Genomic DNA, 25,966 nt, shown 5'->3' with positions numbered 1-25,966 from the left:
AATGTTTGTGGGATAAAACAAATATAAAAAGGGGGACTCTGGTTGCATGAAAATGAAGGACAACCCCATAAAGAACAAATCAAATACAAAAAGCAGCATTGATATTCATCAAAACCATCAAAAAAAAAAAAAAATGAAAAAAAAAAAAATAGTGATTAAAAAAGAAGCGGCAGAAGCTTCTGGGAAGAGACTTCATCCCTGTTCTGTTACTCGTGTTTGGGACAATGTTAATGGAAACCCCCTGAAGAGAGGAACGCCTCTCCATGAGGGAATCACACCACCTCCTCTTCAACGTCCTCCTCCTCTTTCTCCTGGCCTCCGGGTCTGTATGTGTCACCACTGATTTTCGCACAATCCACAGAGAGAAGCACAGGGACCCAAAAGAAATGTGTATGTGTTTTGTTTGTGTCTGTGTGTGTGTGTGTGTGTGTGTGTGTGTTTGGGGGGGGTGAGACCTGCTTTGTGTTCACAATATACAAAAATACCCAGGAGTCCGTAGCTACCTAACATTTACTACAGCACAGGAACCAAAGGTACAGTGTACAAATAAAAAAAAAATAAAAAAAACAAAATAAAAAAATAAACCAAACCAAAAAACAAACAAAAATATAAACAAAAAAACAAAACAAAGAAACTGTAAACACAGCACAATAAATAGATAAAACAGCAGGCTCTGCACCATGCACATGATGTAATAAAACTCTTCTCTATACACCTCACACATCTCTCTCACACGCCACAAGTTACTTGGCTCACTTTTTTTTTTTTTCCTTTGACTCCCAAGTGCAAAACATCACAAATGGACAGTTCTGTATTCAAGTAATATATACACACTGGGTGGTGGGGAGGATATTACAAATATGTAGTTACTGTACAGATACTAACTTTGCCATATTCATAATTTACAGGTGTCAATATTTTACTTTTAACAGTAACAAAAAAACAAAAACAACAACAAAAAAAAAAAACAAAGGGGAAAAAAGAAAAATAACGGTTTTAAAAAGCATGAGAGATGAGAATTGCAAGCGAGCGGCCGCTGCCACACATCCCGTCTGCGAGTCCGAGTCCTGCCGTCCCTTTTGCATTCCCGATGCTACGATGCACAGCACCTAAAGAGCGGACTCTTCACTGCACCGCTACTACGTCACCTCCATGGCCACTGTGTTGTCTGCTATACTGTTCAGTGCTGGCTTCTCTTCATCGTGATTTTCCCTGTGGAGAGACGGGAAAAAAGATTAATCCTGCTGTTCTTCAAACTTTTGCCTCGCAGACTGATTTTCTGTGCTGCTTGTCCTGGCAGTTACTTTGGTAATATCTGCCAGGTCCAGCTGACTACTTAAACCAGGGATTGTGTCTGATAATGCAAAAGCTTTACTGCTTATTCCAAAACAAACATGATATAAAAGTTCATCTGAAACTGTGGCAACACTGAATCTTACAATGAACCTTTCTCTTCTTCACTACATTTTTGTTTCATCAGGTCTGGGGTTTTGTCTGAAACATGTAGGTGTTTGAGACCGAAGACCCACTCATGCCTGTGCGGGCTTTGCTTTTGCTGTAAACCAATTAAAGCTTGTGGCTGTGTAAAGTCAGTCAAAACAAAATGTCTAAAAAGTAAAAAAAAAACAATAAAGAGAAATGATGCTGGAAACATGTAACTCTTAAAGGGTGTATACAGACAGGAAGGAAGTGATGTGGCAACTATGTTAATAAACAACAACAACAACAAAAGAAAGTTAGTAACTCAGACTCAGGTCTTGGAGTTAAAACTACCTCCAACTTGGAGGCAAGCAACTGAAGCAACTACCAGTGAGGGTCAACGAATAGCTGACTGACATGACAGAGTTGTTGCTTAGGGGTTACCTAGGCAACCAGAGTGTGCAACGTCTATAAAAGTGACCAGCTGTCACGTACAAATAGATCCCCAGCGAGCTTTACTCTAATTCAACCAATATGCAACCTTTGAGGGCTTAATTTGACTAATATTTCAAGCAATCTGTCCGACTGTCTGATGTCATTTGGATGAGCGGTATCAGAGTTTCCCCACTGACTGTTCCCTGCTACACTGTGTGTGGAGCAGGGAACAGTCGGGGCTTTTATTTGGCACTGGGGGCAACTACGCATGTAAACACAGCTGGTCCACATAAAGTTAAGGCAAAGAGTCTGTGTTACCTTACTTTATGTATTTGTTTTGTTACTTTTAAGTGTTTTCTAAACAAAATGCATTTTCCTTAATGGAAAAACATCAATGCTAAAAATTTTCCATAGGCGGGAAGAACCCTGCACAGGCACGTTAAGATAAACTCTAACCCATCAGTTCTCAAGCTGTGAGTTATAAGGCAGATGCAAACAAGTGACACTAAGCTGCATGAATAAAAAATTCTCAGGGAAATAAACCTCAGGTTGTAGATGCTGCTGCACTGACCTTTACTTATTTAAGTAAAACTCACCCTGATTTCTTTTGAATTTTTAGTGATTCAGGAAAAGATTTTCAGTGTGGGGTGTAAAGGGTTTTTGATGCTGAAGCAAAGAATGGGAGGAAGAACCACTGCCTGAACCGAAACCTAATTCCTCAAGTGTTACCACTAAAACAGGCTTTTAAAATTGTGTGAAGAAAAAAGAGGAAGTCAAAAAAAAAAAAAAAAAAAAAAGTTGAACTTTGACTAAATGTAACTGCTCACATGGCCTAAAACTGAACGTGGTTCTCACAAAGATAGCTGGACATGGTTTGATTTATTTTTTTGGTTTTGTTTTGCTGTGAAACACGACTGCCACAATCTCACACAGTGATCATATTCAGCCAGTCTCTCTTTCCTCTCTTAATAACAGCAGCATTTTTAGGGCCTGCATGTGATGCATTTAGAGGACATTTGTCAAGACTCTTCTTATGGGGGCACTGCACAAGTACAGCAACAACAGGGACACAACCAGCACATCATTTTTGCAATTGTTTTTCTTGCTTGCCACAATCCCTGTTCCCTTAACTTAAAAATAAAAGACAATAAATGTAGCTTTATATTTACCTGATATGCATCAGAAATGTTGAGCAAAGCCTCACCTGGAGCTCATGTCCATAGATGTTGCTCCAGATACTTTGGGCATCTGCAGGTTGGTGGTGGTGGACAGCTTTAAGGCAGAGGGTGGCATATTGCCGAGGGTCCGGGGGATGTGGCGTCCAGCCAGGTTGGCGGCCGCCGGCACGCTCAGACAGATGTTGTTCCCGATAAGGACCTGAGTGGTGGTGGGGGTGGCACTGGCAGCGCTGCATCCCAGGAGCCCCAGTGCTGCTGCTGCATGAGCACCGGGGGTTGAGTTGAGGGAGGTGGGGACAGCGTTGGCGGGCAAAGAGGCGGCCGAGTTGGAGGAGGGCTGGAGGAAAGTGGGGGCTGCGGTGGTGGTAGTGTGTGTCGACTGGTTGCTCTGGTGATGGGCTGCAGTGGTGCTGGACAGGTGCAAACCTTTGAAAACACCTAGTGGATCAAGAAAAGCTCTCATAAATGCAAATGAAAAGAATTCAATGTAGGCAGACGGCCACACAAACCTAGAGATATAAAGTTCACTATGCAATGACAAAATACCATTTTAGATCAGAGGCGCACCTGCACAATCTAATGCAATCCAAACCAATAGTGCTGCAATAAATCCCATCTCGCTGAAGCTTATGTTAAGTTTGTTGACACCGTCAGAGGTGCTGATGCAACACTATGGTAATTGAGAGGCTGTTGGCAATGGTTTTGTTGTCACCCCCCGCCCTCCATTTTCATGTGTGAGGTGACCTGAATGCACATTTTAAGCCAAGTATTTCCAAACACTGAGCCTTAAACAACATTTTTATCTTTTCCCACAACCTGCAAATATCCTGAAGATAGTTCCCAACATCTTTGCCTCATGCCCTTCTTAACATAAAGGAAAGCGCACATGGGACTACATGTTTCCCTTAGTATTCCCCTATCACTCACCTGCACCTGCTAAGACCCCGTTGACTCCACTCGCGAGCACTAGCTCCTCTTTGGACTTGAAAGCCAGCAGCTGATCCGTGGAGACGAGGGCTGAAGCAGCAAACTGTGCGCTGGCCTGGTCTAATGTCTTTGACGCGAGCGCCTGGATGGAAACAGAAAGACAGAAAGAAAACATGTGGGTCTGTGCCAAAAACTTGACTGCGGTGTTAAAATGTATGAAACTGCTGAAACAACTGAGCTCAGCACTTCTGCTGCCAAAGTGAGCCAGTGGCATTAATGCTGCTCGTGGGAATGAGGATGTGTCCTATTTCCTAAGGACAGCGGAAGTGACCTTCAGCTGTAAATCAGTGGGAGAAGTCTGGCTCATTTAGTCTGACTGGTTGGCCAGAAAAGCACATTTAAGATGTGCCACTTGATTTGCATCAATCTCCCCAGAGATATTACTGTGCGAATATCACACCTATGTGGTAACACCTCCTCCTCCTCATTTTTTACCATCACGATAACGGATAGCTACCTTCCTCTATTACAGTACAGGCGTAGAAAGGGATTTGTCTATCCATACTGACCTGTGTGTTGGTAGTTGTAGTAACATTGTTGGCTTGTTGCTGTTGCTGCTCACTCTGCTCCAGCTGCTGTTTCTGCATGAGGGCCAGCTGCTCCTGGTGCTGCTGGTACTGCTCAGCCGTGAACACTGTGGGCGAGATGACAAGCAATGGTAAAAAACAGGATGTGGGACTGCTGAGTTTGGCAGCTTTTTGGTTCAACATTCGGTAGAATTAAGGGTAGGAATCAAAGTTACTCAGGGCAGAATCTCATGATACAGCAATTCTATGATAGGCACACTGCAAGGCAATCATATACAGGCAACACTGATCTTTCAGAAGTGCATTGTGGTATCAAGTTTATTAAATTTCAACTGCGCCAATTCAATAATAGGCTAATTTGACCATTATTTTACTTAAAGGAGTAATGAAGTAGTGACTCATATAAGACAAAGTAGTGATGAGTTTACCTCTACCTTTTGGCATCCTCCCATAAACAACCACCAGAATTGTTAGTTTGAGGTTCATCTACTCAATATTAATTCTTTACAAAAAGATTACTTATATAAAAGCCAACTTACTAACAAGTATTTTTTTCATATATTTAGTACTGTGAGGTTAAGGGAAGCGTTTAAGGTTACTGGAAAATAGCAGCTTTGTTTAGCAGTGGAGAAAACTGCAGGAAGTAGATGCTGGTGGTGCAGGCCTCAACATTACTAGCATGTAAAATTCAGCCTGATCAACTACGTCACAGAAGTGAACACTGCACTAATGTTAAGGGTGTGGTTTATGCTCAGGCTGCCCCTCACTAGTGGCTGAAGCAGTTAACCTTCACAACACCATTAACCTAGCTGGTGCACACATTAATACTAGCCACAACTATTAGCAACTACTCGAAAGCCACAAGCCCAGCCTCAGGGGGGACCACAAGCTAGTGCACTCTTAGTGCTGGTAACAAGCCTGGATAAATAGGAAGGTTGTGGCAGTAAGTGCATCCGGCATAACATCAGTGACAAATCAAACATGCGGATCCATGTGATGTGGTACCCTCTGTAGAAATAAAAGAAGCATGTAGATCTCATTTATTATTAACCCTATAACCCCGAATGTGTCGTACTTAAGTGCTGCCGTTCGTGGACTTCCGGCAACAAATAATGTAATACCCCTACATGGCTCTCAAGTGCAATTTCTGAACTGTTTGAATTTTTCTGATAGGACAAACGGTCGCAGAGTTACGGTAATATTATATATATATATATATATATATATATATATATATATATATATATAAAAAGAAAAGAAAAAAAAAAAGGTAATTTTGGAGCTAGGCCACAAACACCCTCAGTCCTGTCTGGTTGTGTTAGGGTTCTCTTAAAGGCCCTGACTGAAGCGGAGTAAAGTCTAAGTTCAACTAGACAAACAGTGACAACCTACCTTACCAACTCTCCCTGATCATCAACAAGTCAGTAGAAGCACAGCACTACCTCAAAAAGCCTAACATCGGCACTACCTAAGAGAATCTCATAATTTTAATGTCTCTTAATGTTTGTCTTTTTTTTGGCAAAAATAAATTACCGTGACAAAAATTTTTTTTTTTTTTTTTTTGCCTCCGTTGCATCGAAAAATATATTAACAAGCCACAACAGAGCAAACCCATAGATGGAGTAAAAAAAACTGTTCTAGAGTCCACAGCTGATCGCAATCAAAATGTCACAGTTAAAAGCCAATTAGAGTCCTTTATCAAACTGCCTCTTCTTTTAAAACAGAGAAACAAAGCTGCTAAATAAGAACAAACTGAAACAAAATCCATCTCTGCGCAGACAATACTGTTGGGTTTACCATCATCTTTAAATTTGGCAGATTTCTTGTAAATTTGGCAGCTGTGAACCTGCAGTCATCACTTTCTTTCTAGCAGCAATACCTCCGGCCTGAATGCGCCCCTAAAGGGGTAAACTGTATCTCATTCACTACATTTTTTAAACCATGAGTTACTTTAATAATATATAAAATTACAAATAAATTATGCTATATTATTATAGTTCAAGCTACCCTGCTTTTTGGCAGGCCAGTAAACTTGATCATCAAAATCACTCCAGACACAAACACACACACAAGTTGACTATAATATATATATATATATATATATATATATATATATATATATATATATATATATATATATATATATATATATATATATATATATATATATATATATATGTGTGTGTGTGTGTGTGTGTGTGTGTGTGTGTGTGTGTGTGTGTGTGTGTGTGTGTGTGTGTGTGTGTGTGTATAAATGCAATTCCTCTGGAGGCTTTCAGAGAGAAAGATCCATAGGTTCTGGGTGGTGTAGGCGTGTTGCTACAGGGTGCAAAATAAAGAACAATGCATAACGAGCCAGAAAGACCAGTTTGAAGGCTTCTCAAACACAAAGTCACAACGGTTCATGTTCTGGGGGCAGACTGTACATTTCAAACCTGTATATAAATAGTGGTACAAGCTAAATGCTACCATTGACTGTAGCAGTTTTGCGAGCTTAGACATATTGAAGAGCTCAACTGGGTGACGCTGTCCAACACTGCAAACAGAAGCACATCTCATCTCATGTTTTCATACATAGTTTGTATTACCCTGCATCAGAAACAGCAACAACTCCATGTGATCATGAAACCATTGACAGCGCAAAAAAAAAAAAAAAAAAAAAAAAGATCTTTGAAACAATGAATCAGGAGTAGATCAAGTTATTTACTATGGTATGCTATAAACCATCATTTCTGAAATCAGAGATCCAATAGAGAAATCTCCACTGGCTGCTAGAACTGATTTTCTCTGACAACAGGGAGGAGAATACTAAACTCCTAAATCTAGATATGCTGAGATCTGAGTGAAAAATAGCTCCTCAGATATGCACTGAATCAGAATTTTGACCTCATCACTCAATGCGGTGGACATGCACACAATCTAATTTCATCTGAGTTTTTCAAAGGTGGCAGCAAGGTCTGGACAAAAATGGATTTTAATTTAAAATCATAATTTTCATTTTTGGCCAATTGTGAAAATGAAATAACTAACTAGAAGTTTTGGGGTTCTTTTTCACTACTTGCATTATAAATCTTGTGCACCATTTTCCTCTACATCGGTGTGCTTTTGGTCCTCTGAAAGCCCAAAGTTCACCGCTGTTTAGTTCAGCCTGGGCCAACAAAAACATCACTTGGTCAGCAAGACTGACAGCTGCCCTCATGTCCTTGCTTAGTCAGGGACTAACTCCTTACCAGTAAACCTAGTGTGTTTCACCACCTGCACCTCTTTATTCTATTTAATTATTTTACTCGTCTCATCCATCTTCTTAACCACTTATCCAATTCAGGGACACAAAGAACCTGGAGCCTATCCCAGTCACAGAGTGAGAGGCAGGCTACACCCTGGAGAGGTCACCAGTCACTCTTTTTGTTTGTAATTTCAATTATATTTAAAAATGTAAAATCTACTCTTACAAAAAATTAAAATAAATTTAATAAATGGATTGCGTGTTTGTTTTTTAAGTTACTGACTAAAGAAGCTACTTTCAGCTGATTCCTTATTTCCAAGAGGTCACCACAGCGGATGGATCCACATGTTTGGTTTGGCACAGATTTTACATTTATTTATGTGCCTTTTAGGAAGGATGCCCTTCCTGATGTAACCTTCCCGTTTATCCAGGCTTGCAACTGGCACCAGAAGCACACAAGCTTGTGACCCCTGAGGCTGGATTCATGTCTCCTCCGGTCTCAAACTGGGGATCATTTGCCTGTAAGGCAAATGTATTAACCAAAGTGCTCTCACATGCAAGTGGTTATATGTCAGCTCACTTTGACACAACTGCAATACAACCACTCATTTTCTACACCAAAGCATTGCAGAATTGCACTGCTTCATGCAGCTTTCAGCTGACTTAACTTTACATGTTGCTTGTTTAGGCGTTCTCATCAGAGAGATGTGCAGCATCTGTCAGGGCTGACCTTGCTTGTTTACTGCACCCATTAAGAGGCACAAGCACTGTTGGGAACTGTGAGGGCTGTATAACCCAACAGTGAACTGGTGATGAATACCAATGATAGTAAGTAACCACGCAGGTTAACTGTTTAGATGGCTAATCTGTCACATCCATGGCTACCAAGAACTCGTCACCAGCTGCTTAACTTTTAGCCGTTTTCTATTTTTTTTTTTTTTAATAAACCCAGAGGAAATGTTGGGATGTATGAAAAAACTGGTATAGCCTGAGCTTATTTTCTGTCATTATACAACAAAGTCAATAAGAGTTTCCCCTTAAAATTGCCAGTACTGTCCAACAGGCAAGTTTAAACCAAGTCAAGCCAAGGTACTGAGAAATTCATATCCTCTTTGTTAGTGAAGTGTCTAAAATCTTCACCTTGTTCTCCTCTCTCCAGTCTTGATTCAGTTAAGATGTCACAAATCTATTTATGAAAAGCCATCTCTAAGAAAATAAAAATGTATGAAAGGCAAAGAGGATATTAAAGTACAAAACGTTTACATGATTTTACTGGAAGCATTGAGACCAGGCAGGAGCAAAGCAATCTACCTTTAAGGTGCCTCTTCAAGAAGTGCTGCACAATTCAGGCTTATTTGCCCCCACATGGACAAAATAACCACCAACTAACAGCATTTATGCTTAGAGAAACTTAACAACAATGCTGCACATGCAAACCGCAAAAGCAATACTCCAATATCGGTTTATGTAATAAAAGATGAGCTAACAGTCAGCAGCCAAAGACATGCTCAAAAACAAACAAAAAAACCCCCAAAACAAATAATAATCAAGAAACGATGAGAAACAATCAAAGTACAGCAAGGTGCTCTACAAACCACACTCCAAACAAGAAACTTCCTTTGAGCACAGAATGTGTTTCCAAAACTGTTGCATAAAGCTGCAAAACATTCTTAAAACGTTTGATCACTGGCAAGAAAAGACTAGCAACGTTGTGTAATGCTCTAAAAAAAAAAGAAAAGCAAAAAAAAAAAAAAAAAAAAAAGAGACACATCCCTGTACACAATGGCCAAGGCTGGAAACTAATAAAAATTCTTCAAAAAAAACAAAAAACAAAAAAAACCCAAAAACACACTGCCTGGACCTCTCTGAATGCAACTTAAATCTCTCCAAAGCAAAGCAAATCTCATATAAACAAGATCCACAAACACTCCAATAGGCCCTAGTTCATTTTAAGAGACTGCGGCAAAGTGGAAAACTGTCTTGTGGTCTAACATGTGAAAACCTGATGCTACAGGGTTCATGAGGTCCGTCCTCGATGCACAGTTCAAAAGCCAGCATCCATGAAGCTACAGATGACAGCATGGCACTGTACTGTTAAAACTGCCCTGCCTGCAGTCCACATTAGGAATTGGTCTCCTCAGTTCAGCAGACTTTAAGCAAGCGCTGTTTAAAGAAGTGGTGATGCTCAGTGATGCCAAAGCTCCAAAAACAACATTGTGCTGATTTTTCAATTTGATGCCAGCAACACATTTCTAAAAACAAAATCTGGCAGTTTGAACATTTGATGCGCTGACCTACTTCCAGTTACAGATAAGGTTTAAATAACTTGAAAGTTTACATTTTACACAGAGGCCCAGATTTCTTGGAATTGGGACTGGAACACAATTCAATGCTTTACCTACTTCAACTGAGAAGCAAAATGAAAACAGGCTGCACAGATTTGTGAGTTGAGCCTTTGAGTATACTTTTTTATGGCTTTATAAACAGATAAACATATACACAATTAATTTGGTTCAACTAAATGTGTAGAGACATCTGTGACCGAGTGATGTGATCACGCCCCTAAAAAATCCAAGCAGAAAACAGTAGAGGAAACAGCTCACTTACCATTGACAGGAGTGGTGGCTGGCCCAGTGCGGTTCTGGGTGCTGGCTCCTCCAGACAGGGTCCGGTTTAGTCCCGACACAGTCCGACTGAAATCCCTAAATCCTCTGTGTGACAAATCTCCTCCACCCAAAGGGTGATGAGATAGCGTCCGTGGTCTGAAGTGCCTCCAGCGGCAAGATTTAATGTTCAAAAGAATCTGGCTGAGGTCCTTCGGTTTTAATGACGACAGGGATGATGGAGATGAGGGAAGGTGGGAGGAGCTGGTTGGGTCCGAGGTATTGGTTTCTGAGGTACTGGCGTTGGAGTTGTGGAGCGGAGAGCTTGGAAGTGGTGAAGCGAGTGGTTCGGGCTCTGGGTCGGAGTCCATGCTCTGGTAGATGTTGTCTACATCTGTGTGCGCTCTGTCCAACAAGATCCTAAAACATCAAAATGCTAAGTGAGCTTTTTACTATCAGTCATTAAAAGGTCTGTTTACATGAAAAACATGCTTTAGCCATTAACTGTACAACATCAAGATCCTATGCTAATGACTGGATAACTGCACTGAGTGCAGCAAGTCCCTGCATACCCTTCAAATAATTAAAATGCCCAGTGGAGACAACCTAATATAATGGGTTATTTCAGGGGGAAAAATATAAAAACACACAAAACAGAATACTTTAGTAATCACAAGTCTAGCTTTGTGCTTCATGGGACCAGCTTGGTAAAACCCAGCAAAAACAGAGCTGTTGTTTTTATAAGTCTACAGCCTTATCGCTCAAAGCGCAAAGGCCACATACAACATCTAAAATGTACAGTGACATTTTAGATAATATTGTAATAATTAAAACTAGAGACCAAAAAAATAAATACATAAATTGAAATTTCTTTTCCGAGTGTCCCAAGTTTAGAAACACTGTCCACAGTGTTTTCTTTCTTAAGCATTTCAAGACACCAACTTAAACAACCAACACGACTGTTATTCTCAATACACTTTTATTCTTTTATTGAAATTAGTAAATGTCTTTTTGGGACATTAAATTTTTACTATTTTTTTATGCAGACACCCTGTAAAAGTAAACAAGAAAGGCAAAGAAATGAACTGACACTACAATCCCTGTAGCCACAATATTTTTAACCAAGTCCCATGTTATCTAACACAATCAAGTATTACTACACAACATTATACTGAAAAGACGCTTCAATCCAGAGGTAGAGCAAGCCTTCAATCTCCCTTAGGAAGCTGATAAGGTCACTGCAGTCAGAAAAAGAACACTGCTTATCTCATGTGTGACCGGGGAACAGATACTGTGTGACCTGTTTGGTCTCCTTTACACCTGGCACTGAGGAGGCTGCTGGGTAACTCCTCCAGTGTGTGTATTTATCTGTCTAAATACTGAGGAGATATCAGAAAAGGCTGCAGGACACATTTAAAGGTTTTTTTTCCCCCACATGCTACAGTGGCAGGTGAATCCTAAAATGGGATTGTCATGTTCATCATTTCACCCACCAGCTTGATATTTATAATAAAATGTGCCTGCCAAACAGCCGCTGGTAACCTGCCAAAGAGCTGGTATGGTAAACAACCCTGGCAGTGACAGCCAACACTTGGCTCAATTTCCCCTGCTCTGTTTTAATACTGGCAACATTCCTAAACACATTTCATATTTAATCATTTTTCCAGAATTTGGAGATTTTGGTACATCATGAATACCGTAAATAATATCATCTTCATGTTACCCTTATTGTTCTTTAAGTCAGCAACAAGGAATGAAGTGCTTCACGGAAAAATGGGGGAGTGGGGGTGTTGAGATACTCAAATGAGAAATGCATGCATAAGCATCTAAGAACGGCAACAGAAAGCTCTGCAGTCAAACAGCCAGACTGAACTCACCTGCCCCCTCTGCCCACACGGCGCCGTGCCAAACCTATGCAGCGCCGTGGGATGTTCAGCGAGGTCAGACAGTAGCGGAAGCGTGGGTCGCCGAGCCCACCCTCCGACGGGCTCACCCAGGGCCAGCTGCCACTCTCGTCTGGACGACACTGAGGGAAGATAAAGGAAAAAAAACCATCAGATATTAAATCTGAGTGCAAATAAAAGCGGAAAAGAAAAATAGGTGATTTCATTATTGCATTGTTCTGTCCAGCAGAGTGTGGAAGACTAACAGGCAGGGCAGCCAGACTGGCCAGCCTGCTGTTGGCCCTATAAATAGAAACACAGGAGTCACAGGAGGGCACTCACAGCGTAGTACTGACAGCCGGCCTTCCTCCTGAACGCATAGCAGCCATCTGGGTCATTCTCTTCTTCTGCCTCAGAGGAACCTGAATGGATCTACACAACACAAAAAAAGTAAAGTAAATGAAAAGCTAGGGACTTCAACTCATGACCTACAGAGAAAATAAGGAGTTTATTACTAGCCAAACAAACTTTTTAGAGATAAAGCACAGACAATACTAGTTGGGTAACACTGCTTTCATCTTCTGTTCCTCATTTGTTTATTTTTAATATTAAGTCTCCATATGAAAATTGCACTGAAACCACATCACTGCAGAAAAGTTGGAACCAAATGTTACCTGTGAGAATGGTTCTTCATCTGAGCTGGGGAAATCATACTGGTTAAGGTCCTTGGGATTGAACACAGAGGGCCCTGAATGTTGAGGTGCTGACAGAGGCAGGATTTTGGGTTTCTTTTCATATTTCCTTTTGGTTCGAACTCCCTCCGTCTTCTCAGGCTGTGAAGAGGGAAAGGAAATGAAAACATGTTTATACTGCAATCTGTATAATCAAAAAGACTTTCTCGAATGTGGCGCAATACTGCTGGCGGTAATTGAGTGTTGGTGGTCTACACACAAGCGCGTGTAGAGTGTGTGTAGAAACAACAGCGAGTAAACAGAGGCATTGATATGCAGATGGCAGCACGTGCCAGATGCCACTGCCTAGCCAGATGGCTGTCCTCCCCCTCCCTCCTAAATCTACTCCATGCCACCTTTCACCCTCAACTTCCCCAGTGGGACTACGACCCCTCCCTGTCTGAACAGAGTCCAACTCTGCTAGGATTAGTAGGAGTTCATTCAGTCCTTACACTCTGGGGACAAAGCAAACAGAGAGGCATGGAGACTACAGTGAGGAACTGCTGTGTCTAATCAGGGTTGGCGTGATGAGGGAGGAGGGGCAGAGTTAAAGCGAAAATAAGTGCCTGTAAATAAAAAGGAAAAGTCAACCAGCTGGTAGAGAGGAAAAGGGAGGAGGTAGAGGATAAAAGAAGGGGAAATAGAGGTCTCCCTGCAGGGCAAGGGGTGAGCTGGTGGACACTGGAGCTAATGAAGTTGTAAGGACACTGAGGTCACAATACTATATATTACAATATGTTTAAATTCTGCTTTATATTTCTGAATTTAACCGATAACCATTGATACTTGTGCTGTTAAGACTCATTATACTTCAATAAAGTGAAATGCAGATTTGGTAATATTTACCGAATTTTTTCATTCAAGGCAGGTGTGCACATCCACAAGAACAATGATTTTTGATAATTTAAACCATCCGCCATTTCGATCTGTGCACCTTTCCAAAATGAAAATGCCAAGGTCCGGTATGAGTCAGTGTGCACGAGATAGAATCCTGCATTCAGCAGCTATCACCAGTGGGTGAATCGACTCAATTAAAAAGGACAAATTCAAAGTGAGTAACATTTCACATACTTTGCTTGTCATTCTGTTTGAACACCCACACTCATTTGGAGCTGAAAGGAGGGAAATCAATTGTTTCGTACTGTCCCTGACGTGCTTGGCCTTACTTTCTTGTAGTCCTTCATGTCCAAGTGGTCCTGGTGTCTGTACTGGTTACTGCTGGACAGGGGAATGATGGGGATGGCGTAAACAGGCTTCACCAGAGCCCGCTGTGCCAGTGCTTCTGCCATCACCTCACTGCCAAAGTCTGGCAAAGCATTCCTGGTGGACACAAAGAGAAAGGTAAGAAGATGAGGAGAATTAAAGAGGGTGTATGTGTAAAGCAATTTTTAATATTAAAAACATCATTCCTGGCAGCTTTAACTCCATCTATCCATATAGTTACCAAAGATGCAGCAATCAAGCATTGATACCAAAAGGCTCAATTGGATATCTGTGACAACAGCACATCCTATGATTGATCCAATTTAGTTTTAGCACGTTAATGACACTACTCAGCGAGCATGAGCGCTAATGTATCATGGAGGAAGCTGGTTTCAGGATACAAAGTAACAGTGCACAGATGATGAGATATTGGTGAAATGCATTGGTCTTTTTGCCCCTTAATAAATGAAGTAGATTAATCATAGAGCAGATGACTCACTGTCATGTAGACACCTCGGTCGCTAACAGATGGATCACAGCCTAAGTTAGTTTCCCTTAGAAGCCTTTTTCTTTTTTAATTCAGTTACCTGAAATGCTTTCCACACAGCTTTATTTGACTACATTAACCTTGAAACTTGTGTATCCTATACTGCAATGCATCAAATTTTCCAAAAAATTAAACCGCCATGCAGTCATAGTTTAAACCGAAAAAATAATCTCAACTTTGGTGCACAGAAAGGGCCTGACACACCAGTGACAAGCTGCTCCCACCAGACATTACACCTGAGCCACTCCACAGAAGCACAGGATCATAAAGTAGTCGGCAAAAACTATCTACTGGGAACAGAGTGGTCCAGTCTGAGAGTGAGCACTAGCTGTGATGCGCAGGCAGAAACCAGGCCGGGATAACAAGAGGAAATTGAAATGTCACTACAAATCAAAAGCACTTCAAGGAGAAGGGTCCAATTTAAGCTCACGCTGACAGCTACTTTCAGAGTAAATTCATTTCATTTGGATGTCATGTTTAGATGGATTGCAAAGCCTCCGCTGGGGGGAAAAACAATCCAAAATGGAGCTTGGAACAGATAAAGTTTATATTTTATAATACAGAGATGAAGTCCACTATACTGCTTAACAGACTGGGGGAAAACAAAGCCTGACCAGTACCAAGAAGTCACTGAACTAATATGCTCCTAACAACACTGAATAAACAAGGTGAACTTTGCATGCAAAAGTCGATTTAACTGTGGCATCAATTAACAGGAGCGGTGAAGCCTGGCCATACAGAAAATACGTGGCTGACTTTTATATGATTGGTCATGCAGACAAGCATTGCTCTGAATTTCAGACGTAACAAGTAACCAACAGCCTAATCAAACATGGAGGTTCACCACGCCGTTATCTCGGCTTCTTAAGATGTTATCAGGCAGTATTTCCAAAACAGGGCGAGGGCACAGCCGTTAGTCATTACCCTAAATGACCCGCATTTGAACATCTCATCCAATCAGATAAGTGGGGCATGCAGTTAACAAGTAAAAGTGAAAAGGCCTCCTTCATAACAGCTACTTGTCTGACAAGGTGCTTGGTGCAGTGCAGTCAACTTTCTTACCTCTTTTCCACAATTTCCAGTGTGAGGTGCAACAGTTCCCTCTTACTCTTCTCTCGTCTTTTGATCATCTCCAAGATGGTGACAGCTCGACTCAGGTCCCTGCGCAGCTTCAGCATCTTCTCATAAGATGCCTCATCATTCTTTCGATTCTGAAAGCAGAGCAGCGATGACTCAATGCCAGAAGAGTTCCCATTTAAATTGAAACATTTTTAAAGGTTAAGGCGCTAAACTTTCAATCATTTTAAAATCTTTAATCTTAGAATAATATTACTGTAGGAACAAAGACTTATCTGCTCATCTGAACCACTGACTATAAATCAAATATGATTGGACTATAGCAAAATCCATGGGAGCTACTTCTATAATGACTTTGGTGAAAAGCGATTACAAAGATTTAGGGTTTTTATCTTTAAAAGAAAGATTAGGAAGCTCCTCTGGGATTTCTCCAAGGTAGAAAAAGAACAATATGGGAAACCAAAAAACTCCCTAAATCCAATATGCACATAACATATCGATCAGCTTAAGTGCTTTCATTTTATTTGCCTATTTCTTCCTCATTCTCTTGCCCAAAAGGTCCTACCTTCCTAGTCTGCATCTTCTCCGTCCGTCGGCGAAAGGCCACGTAAGGGTCGCTGGTGCTCGAGCCATCCCTCTTCTCCTGCTTGACGTTGGGGATGAGGGAGCCACCCTTGCAGGTTTTCCTCTTTCGGCTCCAGTAGTCAAAGACCTCCTTGATCAGCTCGTCGTCCTCCTTCAGTAACAGTTTGGCTTCCTGTAGACTGACAAGCTGTGGAGCAACACAGGCCAAACTGAGTCAGTGCAATGGCCTGAACCACATCATGCTGGAATAAGTATTCAGCTACGTGTAATAGTTAAGTCCAGGTGTTTCAAACAAGCAAGCTGCAGTCATTTTAAACAGCCCGAGACACAACAAAACAAAGATTTTTGATTTGAAGCAGTCTTGTTGCTTTTAGGCATGTCACAGAAACTCATTTTGACCTTTTCAAAGTCACGTGGACCCCTTATTAATCAGTAGTAAGAATAGCTACTTCTAAAGAAACCACTGACAAAGGGAATGACAGACCTGTCAAATTACTAAAACACACGGTACAAAACTTATGTTTTGTGGGTACATTTTATTCTGTGCAAAATAAATCAAAAGACATGTTTGTGTCCATACAAACCAATACTTTCCCCACACAGGGTGACATACCTGCTGTCCACTGCCTTTTTCCAGCCGGTCTATCATTTCTTCAAACTGCAGGGCGGTGATTTCCATTTTCTTCTTCAGCTTATTCACAAACGTATCATCCTCTGAATCTAGGTCATAGTCTGGCTGCTCTGTATCCAAACTAAAAGCTGTGAGATAAAAAAAAAAAAAAAAAAAAGAGTTGAGTTACTGGAGAAACAGATGCAGCCAATACACACAATATTTCACAGACATCTCCAAGAATAAGGCTGCTGAACTAAACAAAACATCACTTTCCTGAACAATACCAGCAAAGGCCTCTGTATCAAACTGATGAATCAATATTAGATAACTATGACACATTTCAGTCAGCAAAACCTAGACTTTACAATTCACCATCATTTTGTGTTTAGCAACAGTGCCTTTCAAACAAAGTCAATAACATAAGCCATGGGATATGAATTGCTGAAGCCTTTATCTTCAGCCAACTGCAGCCAAAGTTTGCTAAAAAATAAACAAACAGCATTTTATCATAACAGAGCGCTGTGCTTCAGTTTAGTTGTGTGCTTTCACCCATCCAATAAGGCAGGACTTCAGGACAAATAGGAGTTTTGAATTTAATTTATTATTTGAACATAAATATTGCCCGTGGCTTTGTTTTTTTTGGCCCTGCCAGTCTGACATTGAGATTCTGCAGAAAATAAATTAAAAGTGGCTGTCACTGCTGTGACCCACGGCTGGAAAAATAAGATGTTTACTGCACAGTCACTATCAGAGCCCACTGTAATCAACATATTAACCTGTCAAAGCCAGTGGCATTTGGAAACGCTTGCAGTATTACCCTCACCGCCCCTATATTTAAAATGTTAAGATGACTACCAAATTATGGTGAAAGTATCTGGAACAGCAGTCCCAAAGCTTGACATTTTGCTAATGCAAACAGTGCATCTAACGGCTGCAGCAAATGCCAAACAAAAGGACTTGATCTTAAGGTTTTGTTCAGAAAAACTGACTATTTCTTTCAATATTTTGTCCAAAAGCTCCAACTGTAATGGCCAGAAAATAGATCACAAAATATATAACCATATCTCTTAAAGAAAAAAAAAATAAAAGCTTTTAATTACTCACTGGTTTCTCATCAAAACTCACAAACACTCAAATCTCTTAATCAGCAGAATAAACACCCTGAAACCATCCAGTGCAGCCAAGCGGCAACAACATCACCGCCACATGCTCACAGACCACTCACACAGCTAAGAAGATAATCCAGTTGCACACAGCCTGCTACTCACGCTGTATGTGAATAAGCTGCTTTGGCATTTTGAACTCCCCGGGGTAGAGGGACTCGTAGTGCGTGATGTTGCACTCTGCCTCGGGGACGGGGATAACCATGTTGTCCCGCTTCTCGCCATATACCTGCTGTGCCGAGATGGCCCGCTGGAGATGGTGCTCCTGGAACAGAGAAAGAAATTGCTGTTCAGAAAAAAACAAAACAATGTAACGACTTCTGCAAAGATCACTCTCTTGATTTCTCCAGAGACATTTTGTACACAAATAATTTAAATAAAAAAAAAAAAAAAAAAGGTTGGGATTATCAACTTGTAAACAAGATGGTTTAAAAAACAAACAAAAAAACATCTCATTACATCCATACTCTAACACACCACACACTTTTTTCACTTCATTTCATTCTGTTATGGTATGTCCAACAGTGTGTAATGGAAACAATGAGCATGACTGATTTAGTTATTAACACTAAAACTATGAGGTGCATGATTTTTTTCCCTTGTGCATGCACAGGACTAATAACCATAAACAGTCCAGATGTTAAAGCAAACCAAGTGCTCAAATAATAGCACTTAACAGGATAATAAATGTGGTCTGTAGCCTCAGACCTCTCACATTAAAGCGATTACAGCCTAAACCTCTCACTCGATGAGTACTATAATCAAAGTTTTGTGAGGACTGAACTGTGAAATGTTTACAACCGTATAATAAAGTATCCATATGTAAAAGCTAGGGATGCAGTACTGGCTGATATTAGTCTTTTCTGCAAATGTCATAGGCTGACAGCAGCGGCCAGTGTTTACGGCTGCGCTGGCTTTCATTGGTATACTGGCAAATAAGATGGCAGCAGCTAATGTTTATCTGTTGTACTGGCTCAATGTTGTTTTGATTCTGGGGATAAAGATTTCTTTAGTTTCCTGGCACAAAATAAATAATACAAAAAAACACTGGCATTGGATATTGCTCAGCAATTGATTTTAAACATCTGTCACATTGTGAAATACAGAATTGTGAAATTCTGAGCCAATACAGATGTTTGAAATAGACTGGCTGACAATATTGTTTAGTCTAATTAATAACTGTGCAATTAATCAAATTTTGATGTCATCTCCAAACCATCACAAATTATGTGCAAAGTGCAAAGCATGATGGCAGTTGTTCAAAAACAAAATGTTTCCAAACAGGAAAGGCCTGCTACATGAATGGTCATCTCTCCATCCTTTGCCAAATCCTCAAGCTCACTGGCTTCATATGCTGCCTCCAACATTTCCTCTTCCTCTAGGGTGCATTCAACATCAAAATTAGGGACAAACATGTCAGCCATCAGGTCAAAATCATGCTTGTTTGAACTTCCTGCACCTCCTGGATGTGAATCCCACCACCTCCTCATCAGTTCCTTTTGCTCATTGTCTTTGAGCGTTTGTGGCATTTCTTTGACACCATTTTTTAATTGAATTTAAATTCATTTGTCTAGGCTTGTCTGGCAGGTGGAACACAATATTTATCATAGTTTGTTATGTCTATATAATGTATGCCAACACAGTAATGAGTCATCAGCAGGAGAACGGCGTAGGCGTATCAGTGCCCTGCCGTGTCAATGAGTTTGGAAAAGGTGAGCTTCACAGTTGGCCGAGTTGGACTTTGCAGCATGTGTTTTGTGGCAAACACCTCATTTTGAGCACCCCCCAGGTAACCCCTACTATCATTCACAACAATGACTCATTTTTATTTACTGAACCTCTCAGGTGGAACAAGTCACAAAGTGAGCCAAAACAAAACTAGTTTGCAGAAATTCTGCTGCCTGTGCTGAGCCAGTGGATCAGATTTAAATACCTGCAAGTTTCTTCAGCTTCAAATCTGGTACTCTAACTTGGCAGCAGAAGCAAAAACGTGGGCAAATGACTCAGACGGTTTGACTTTTGAACTCAGCAAGTACAAAATGTTTTTGTATTACACAACTGATAGTTGCCTGAAAAATATGCTTGGAAGAATCCCACAAAAAATATGAACCTCCCCCCCTTATAAAACACTGTTTAAATTTTCCAAATAGGATACTGCTGCTAGGTGTTCACAAGTAGTGTTATTACTAAATAACAGGAGTCTAAGCAAAGCTCTGCCCTGGTATTAAGATCTGCATCAAAGACACTGCAGCTTATTACCACTGCACGCTCACACCACAGCGCACAATATCTGTAGGCCTATTATTTCTGGTCGATGCAACAGATGGCCAATCAAGTCAAACTGACTCAAGACCCTTCTTGCTCTAACAAGTATTTTAACAGAGCTCCTACTCATTTTACACATCGCACACTTTTTTTTTCTCAACTAGCTTCTTGGCTGGATTCGAAAAATGGGTCAATGTTTAAGAGATACCAACTGTGGCATGGAAATATGACCATAAACACACCATTTCCTGACAACAACTCAGTTTTATACACTGCCACACTTGCCTGGCAGTCTGAACTGCCTTAAGTATAATTCAAAGCCATGAGGAGCTCTGCATGGAGTAACAGGGGAACCATATCAGAGCTGTGAACTGGCATCAAAGGACGCAGCATGTGCCCAGAGCTGAACCATCTGCCCCTTGTAAACCCATCAAGCTCCGCATTGTGTACTCTGTCTACGCAAAGAAAACAGCTTATTGTGTCAACTGTGAAAGTGTTCACCAGTGAGGATTTAGACACCATCCACAACCTACTAAAGCCCAGCATGCAGGACTTGCTGTGAGCTCTAAACAAGCACAAGAAAGAAATACACAATTTTTACCAAGCACTAATTTAATCACAAACTAAAGCTTAAATAGTATTCTCAACCAAGATCGAATCTGGCACACAAATCACAGGGTCAGGACAAAAACAAAGTGCCGGATTTGGCTGCGAGTGTGTGCAGACTGGGCTGCCACACTTATTAAAAATTTCACACAGCCATGTTCACTTCCCACAAACACAGAACTTCCCACAAATTAGCCAACAGCTTTGTGTCATCGTACATTTAAAAAACCCTTCCTGGGCTAAACCCAAACTGCAGAAACTGTGGTTCTGAGCTCAGCGACTTAAAACTTTAAAACTTACACAATAAGCTTTGCATGCACATTTTAGAACTGTTCAGCACTAAATTAAAAGTGTAGTTTGAAACACCAGCCTTTACTGATAATTACAAGCAAAAATTGCAGTATATCCATGGAAGAAATTCAAGATTTCTTTCTTCTCTCCAAGCTAGTGAAATACATTCCTTACAAAACTAGAAATTTGGTTTGGACCATTAGTCAGCAACCGTTACAGTTCAGACTACTGCTTTATCAGAGTGTTGCTGGCTGACATGATGTGACCTTTTGTAAACTCCATAAATCAATGCTTAACAGACACAGTAAAGGATATGTTTTCCCATGAAACAGTCACAAAAACTGCCCTCTGAGAACACCACTGTCTGACATGCTGATGAACCCAGGAGCTTTGCGAGGTAAGGAACCTGCATAAAGCGTGCGCGTAAGGAGCCAATTAAACCTGAGCCGGGCCCAGACCTGCCTTTGCAGGCTTCTATAGAGGATATTGCCTTGGCAGGTAGCAGCAGGCTCCCCTGAGCCTTCTCTGACCTAAAGATATCCTGATCTTTCACAGCTGTGATCCTCACAAGGACGGTTCACAGCCTGGGATTTCCTCTGCAGAGGAATTGGGCGGGTGGGGGATAAAGGGATTTTGTGAATGGCACATGAGTACAAGTGAACCAGGTTATTACGGGACCTACAGCAACAACCTGTGTAAGCCAAATTTTCAAGTTGACGTGTCATTATGGTGTCTGTTCACACTTTTTTTTTTTTTTTTTACAGTTTAACAATGCTAAAAATGCCTTGTCAATATTGTCTTTCATCCAAATTAAGTAAAAGTAAAAAATTAGGAGGGTGTTTAAGTAAATGCCCTATGATGCTACTCCTTATGTTGCAATGGTGAAATGTGCATATGAAACAGCCAAAAGGTTCAAATAATTAGTTCAGCGTATTTACAAATATGATACAAGACCTGATGATCAGGCTGCAGACTTAGCTAAAAAAAAAGTTTTTTTCTGGCTCTGTATGAGGTCAGTGAAAGCAGATCAGGGATGCAGCTCAGGCTGTAACCATTCTGTTTGTGAGGTGCAGCCAATAAGAAGAAAGCTGTTTCAGGAAAAGGAAAGAACTGAGGGCCTGCAACAAGGCCCAGTACAAGATGCATAAAAAAAAAATATATATATATTTTGAACAGTGGATCATGCAAAGCCATTCTAATGGCTTCAAAGATCAAAAATACAGAGCTGCAAATGAGCCCAATAGGTCCCCAGTAATGCTGGTCATTAAATGATGCACACATTCTTCATATTAAGAACATGTCCAAGATAATGTGTCCATTGTGGCAATCCTCCCTAAACAATATTTACAAAGGCTCCACAGTGTAGAAGTCCACACATTTGCCTAATAAGCTTAAGATCCCTGGTTCAATCCCAGGAGGAGAGACAATCTCCAAGGGGTTTTTGACAGGAAGGGCATCGGGTGTCAAAAAAAATGACCAACTTAAATATGTGGAGCTACCTGCTGTGGTGACCCCTTGTGAATAAGGAAGCAACAACAATTTAACATTAGGAGGATCATGTTTGGGCATTAGCACACTGTATGTGTAACATGCACTTTGTATTTTATTTATTAGATTTAGTCTCGTGACATCTCTAGTGCAAAGTGGGTACAAACAGTGCAAATGACTGGTTACACAGTAGCTTGTAACTGCTTTTCACCCGAGAAAACACAATCTAATATTGAACCTCCGATTCTCTTGTTCTTCCCACACAAAATGTTCTGGGACTCAGTGGCAGTTCTGCTTTCTGTCATGGTCACAGATGCAGATCGAGGAGAGACAAATGAAAATCTATTTTTCACAGCACCACGCGTTCCCTCCATTAAATGTTTCCAAGAAAAATAGATGACTCCAATAAAAGTTGCCATGGCAACAAAAGTGTGGCCTCCAGCAGGTGCTTTCAGCTCAACGTGCCCAGAGGAAGGCGAGGAAGTGAGGATGGTGCATTTCAGTAAATTCAAACATACACACTGTATTAACTCCACAAAGTGCTGTAATGCATGCAATAAGACTACAAGCGGGGTGGGGGGTGGGGGGTGCTACTTCTCAACAGATGGAAAAAAATGATTTATGTTTATCAACACTTATAATTCAGTGGAGAAACAATGCTGCACAATGTCAACCATCACAAAACACCGCATCACCCAGGTCCACAAGTGCTGCACAATCAGTATGGAGACGCGCTCCTTTAACTGAATGCTAACGCTGTCATCCATGCAAGCCCCGCTGAAATTATTAACACTGTAAACTTAAAAAAGCTAACTTGAAATGCTTTAGGGATGGATGTTTCAAGCAAATGCACATCTGTGGTAGAGCTTTAATATGACAGTTTTATTTGGCATCTTTTTTTCTTTTTTTTGGGGGGGGGGGGTATTTTTGTATGGCTTTGCATGTTTCGCCCGTTTGTACAGTAGCATCTAATTTCACTGTGGCACACGTTTCAGTTTTTTCCCCCCATCTTTACTTCCCCTGACATTGTGGAACAATTCAAAGTGAGCATAAAGGTAACGGTCACTGGACCACACAACCTGTTTACACTATGTGGGACATGGTGCAAGCAGAAACAATTAGCAGATGAAACACTGCGTGCCCGGTTCTGTTGCAAATACATTTTCTGCCATCAGAAGTTGATTCATCCTCGGGGGTTTGAAGGTTTAAACGCTGATGAAGTCAGTCAGTTGATGAACCAGCTTTAGATTCTGGTTACACTTTGCAAGCTAAAATTGTGAATTAGAGAGACAATGAAGTCACGCATATGCATTTTGACACCACAAACACTCACAAACTGTGCCTGCTGATAAAGTTAGAACAACATAATTCTCAGCCAGCATGTGGGTATTTAGTCAGTGTAGCAACACCCCACTGTTGCTGGACAGGATGTGGGTCAGGGAGCTAAGCCTTGCACAGGCTTGTAGTAAAACCGTCCTCTTTATCTCTTCTGTCACACTGTTATGTAATTCTGCTGTGTGTATGTGCACTGTAGGTTGAGGACAGAAGGATTTCAGCTTAGTTTGCACCCCATCTGTGCTTTGTGTTTGCATTTGCTGAGGCATCTTGGGGGTCCTAAAAGTGACTCAGAAGAATTCGGTGGAGCTGACCAGATAAGTTTGCTAATAGGAGGTAATGCATGGGCAACTGGAATCAGATTTAAACACCTTTCAATGCAGGTAAAAACTCTAAATAAGGAGCTTTGTGCTCAAATATATTATAGAATAATCTGTCCTCAGGCTAATGTAAATGCCTGTATTTGCATATGATTTGAATGTATTAACACTAACTCAGTACAAGTGAGCAAAAGCAGGACCAAAAAAAAAAGAAATAGTATCCAGCTAAAATTCAGACAAGTTAAAGAAACAATCCAGAATACTTCCCTAAAATTAAATGACAAATAACATTTTCTATTTTTTTAATATATAAAAACGCAATTATGAAGGCAATTCAACTAATACATAAGTGGCGTCAGTAAGGCAACATCATAACGTCGTTATGTGGTCAATTTACACGCAAATGTTTCTGAACTTCTCTGTAATCACTGCATTCTTGCAATCGGCACTAATTACTACTTTGAATATGGTTCCAGAAATCGAGACTACCATCATCGTGCTGTAATATATGAATGAAACTTCCCCTGAGATAGCACTATCGTGGCTATACCATGCGTTTCACAACCCATTTTACCGCCATTGCGCCATTTTTTTTTTTTTTTTAACTCCGCATTCTCCGCCACACAGGTAGCACACATGGCAGGGCTGTGGCTGTCAACACGCGGTACGTCGCTGTCAAACCGAGCTGGAGGCTCAGTGTCTCCCCCTGGCATTTGCTCACCAAAAGTACACCACGTCCAAGGCCTATCCCGCTCGCCTTTACCAACGAGAAAGTCAACAAAATGGTGGAACAGATACAAGTCACGTGACTTCTTTGTGCATTCGGGTACAGCTTGAAAGCAAATAAACGGACACAACACGGCTTACGAATAAAATATCATAATGTTACAACCTTATAACACCACCCGTGGTGAAACGGGTTGGTAAAATTCGGTTTTCATCGACCTCCATCGTGCGCACGAAAGAGCAGATATGGCGGCCATTTTGCACAAGCTTGCGCAGGCAACATAGCGGCGCCTCTCACTATGAAAACACCGCCAAAGTGATCCACCGCCAGTCGGGCGGCAATAAAATAACATACCGATTCCTCCTCTTTTTCCATCCCAGTCGGCATCTGCGGTACTGCCCGGTTGATTGAGGCATATTCGTGCAGGTCCGGCAAATCCTCGCAGCGGAAGACGGGCAGGGGCTTACTAGCATCCAGTGCCCGTGCCCGAAACGACAATTTACTCATTTTTATAATAAAAGATGCAGCATAAATCTATTCGATCTGCTAGGAATAACAGCAGGTCTGCCTCGAGTTCTCATGGAGGAATCTGTGACGGTCTCTGAGAGTCAGCCGGTCGATTGAGGGCGGGCTTGGGTCCGTAGCAGCGCGAACAGAGCCGGGCAGGCCCGGATCTCGGTCGCTCTCTGTCGGTCTCTTTCTCTCCTAGGCACCGCTGTTCCTCCCCGGTTCAATACGCCATGGCCAACATGGCGGA

The 25,966-nt window shown here is 41.2% G+C and overlaps 1 protein-coding gene across 2 annotated transcripts; it reads right to left on the bottom strand.

The window, feature by feature from the left end:
- Positions 1 to 573: 573 nt before the first annotated feature.
- epc1a (enhancer of polycomb homolog 1 (Drosophila) a) lies at positions 574 to 25,966 on the bottom strand. 2 transcript variants are annotated; one of them, XM_030756181.1, is made up of 14 exons: positions 25,564 to 25,966; positions 18,283 to 18,442; positions 17,015 to 17,160; positions 16,382 to 16,588; positions 15,802 to 15,950; positions 14,156 to 14,309; positions 12,933 to 13,091; positions 12,601 to 12,690; positions 12,253 to 12,401; positions 10,380 to 10,795; positions 4,529 to 4,653; positions 3,960 to 4,101; positions 3,024 to 3,470; positions 574 to 1,212 (listed from the first exon to the last, which is right to left on the bottom strand). In XM_030756181.1, exons 1-13 carry the CDS (start codon positions 25,714 to 25,716, stop codon positions 3,055 to 3,057), a joined length of 2,466 nt encoding a protein of 821 aa, XP_030612041.1. In that variant the 5' UTR covers positions 25,717 to 25,966; the 3' UTR covers positions 574 to 1,212; positions 3,024 to 3,054. The 2 variants fall into 2 exon arrangements, with proteins under 2 accessions (XP_030612041.1, XP_030612040.1); XM_030756180.1 differs by having other exon boundaries at positions 575 to 1,212; positions 3,059 to 3,470.

Source organism: Archocentrus centrarchus, chromosome 20 (assembly GCF_007364275.1).
Source record: "Archocentrus centrarchus isolate MPI-CPG fArcCen1 chromosome 20, fArcCen1, whole genome shotgun sequence".
NCBI classification, from domain to species: Eukaryota; Metazoa; Chordata; class Actinopteri; order Cichliformes; family Cichlidae; genus Archocentrus; species Archocentrus centrarchus.
Note: the sequence above shows the minus strand (reverse complement) of the source record. Positions and strands in the feature narration are given on the sequence as shown.

Excerpts from the sequence above, each read along its gene's own strand:
- epc1a (XM_030756180.1), bottom strand. The coding sequence starts at position 25,716 with ATGAGTAAATTGTCGTTTCGGGCACGGGCACTGGATGCTAGTAAGCCC. Across the intron at positions 14,310-15,801 it reads CTGGAAATTGTGGAAAAGAG|GAATGCTTTGCCAGACTTTG; the intron begins GTAAGAAAGTTG and ends TGTGTCCACCAG. Across the intron at positions 10,796-12,252 it reads CGTGTGGGCAGAGGGGGCAG|GATCTTGTTGGACAGAGCGC; the intron begins GTGAGTTCAGTC and ends TTGATGTTTTAG.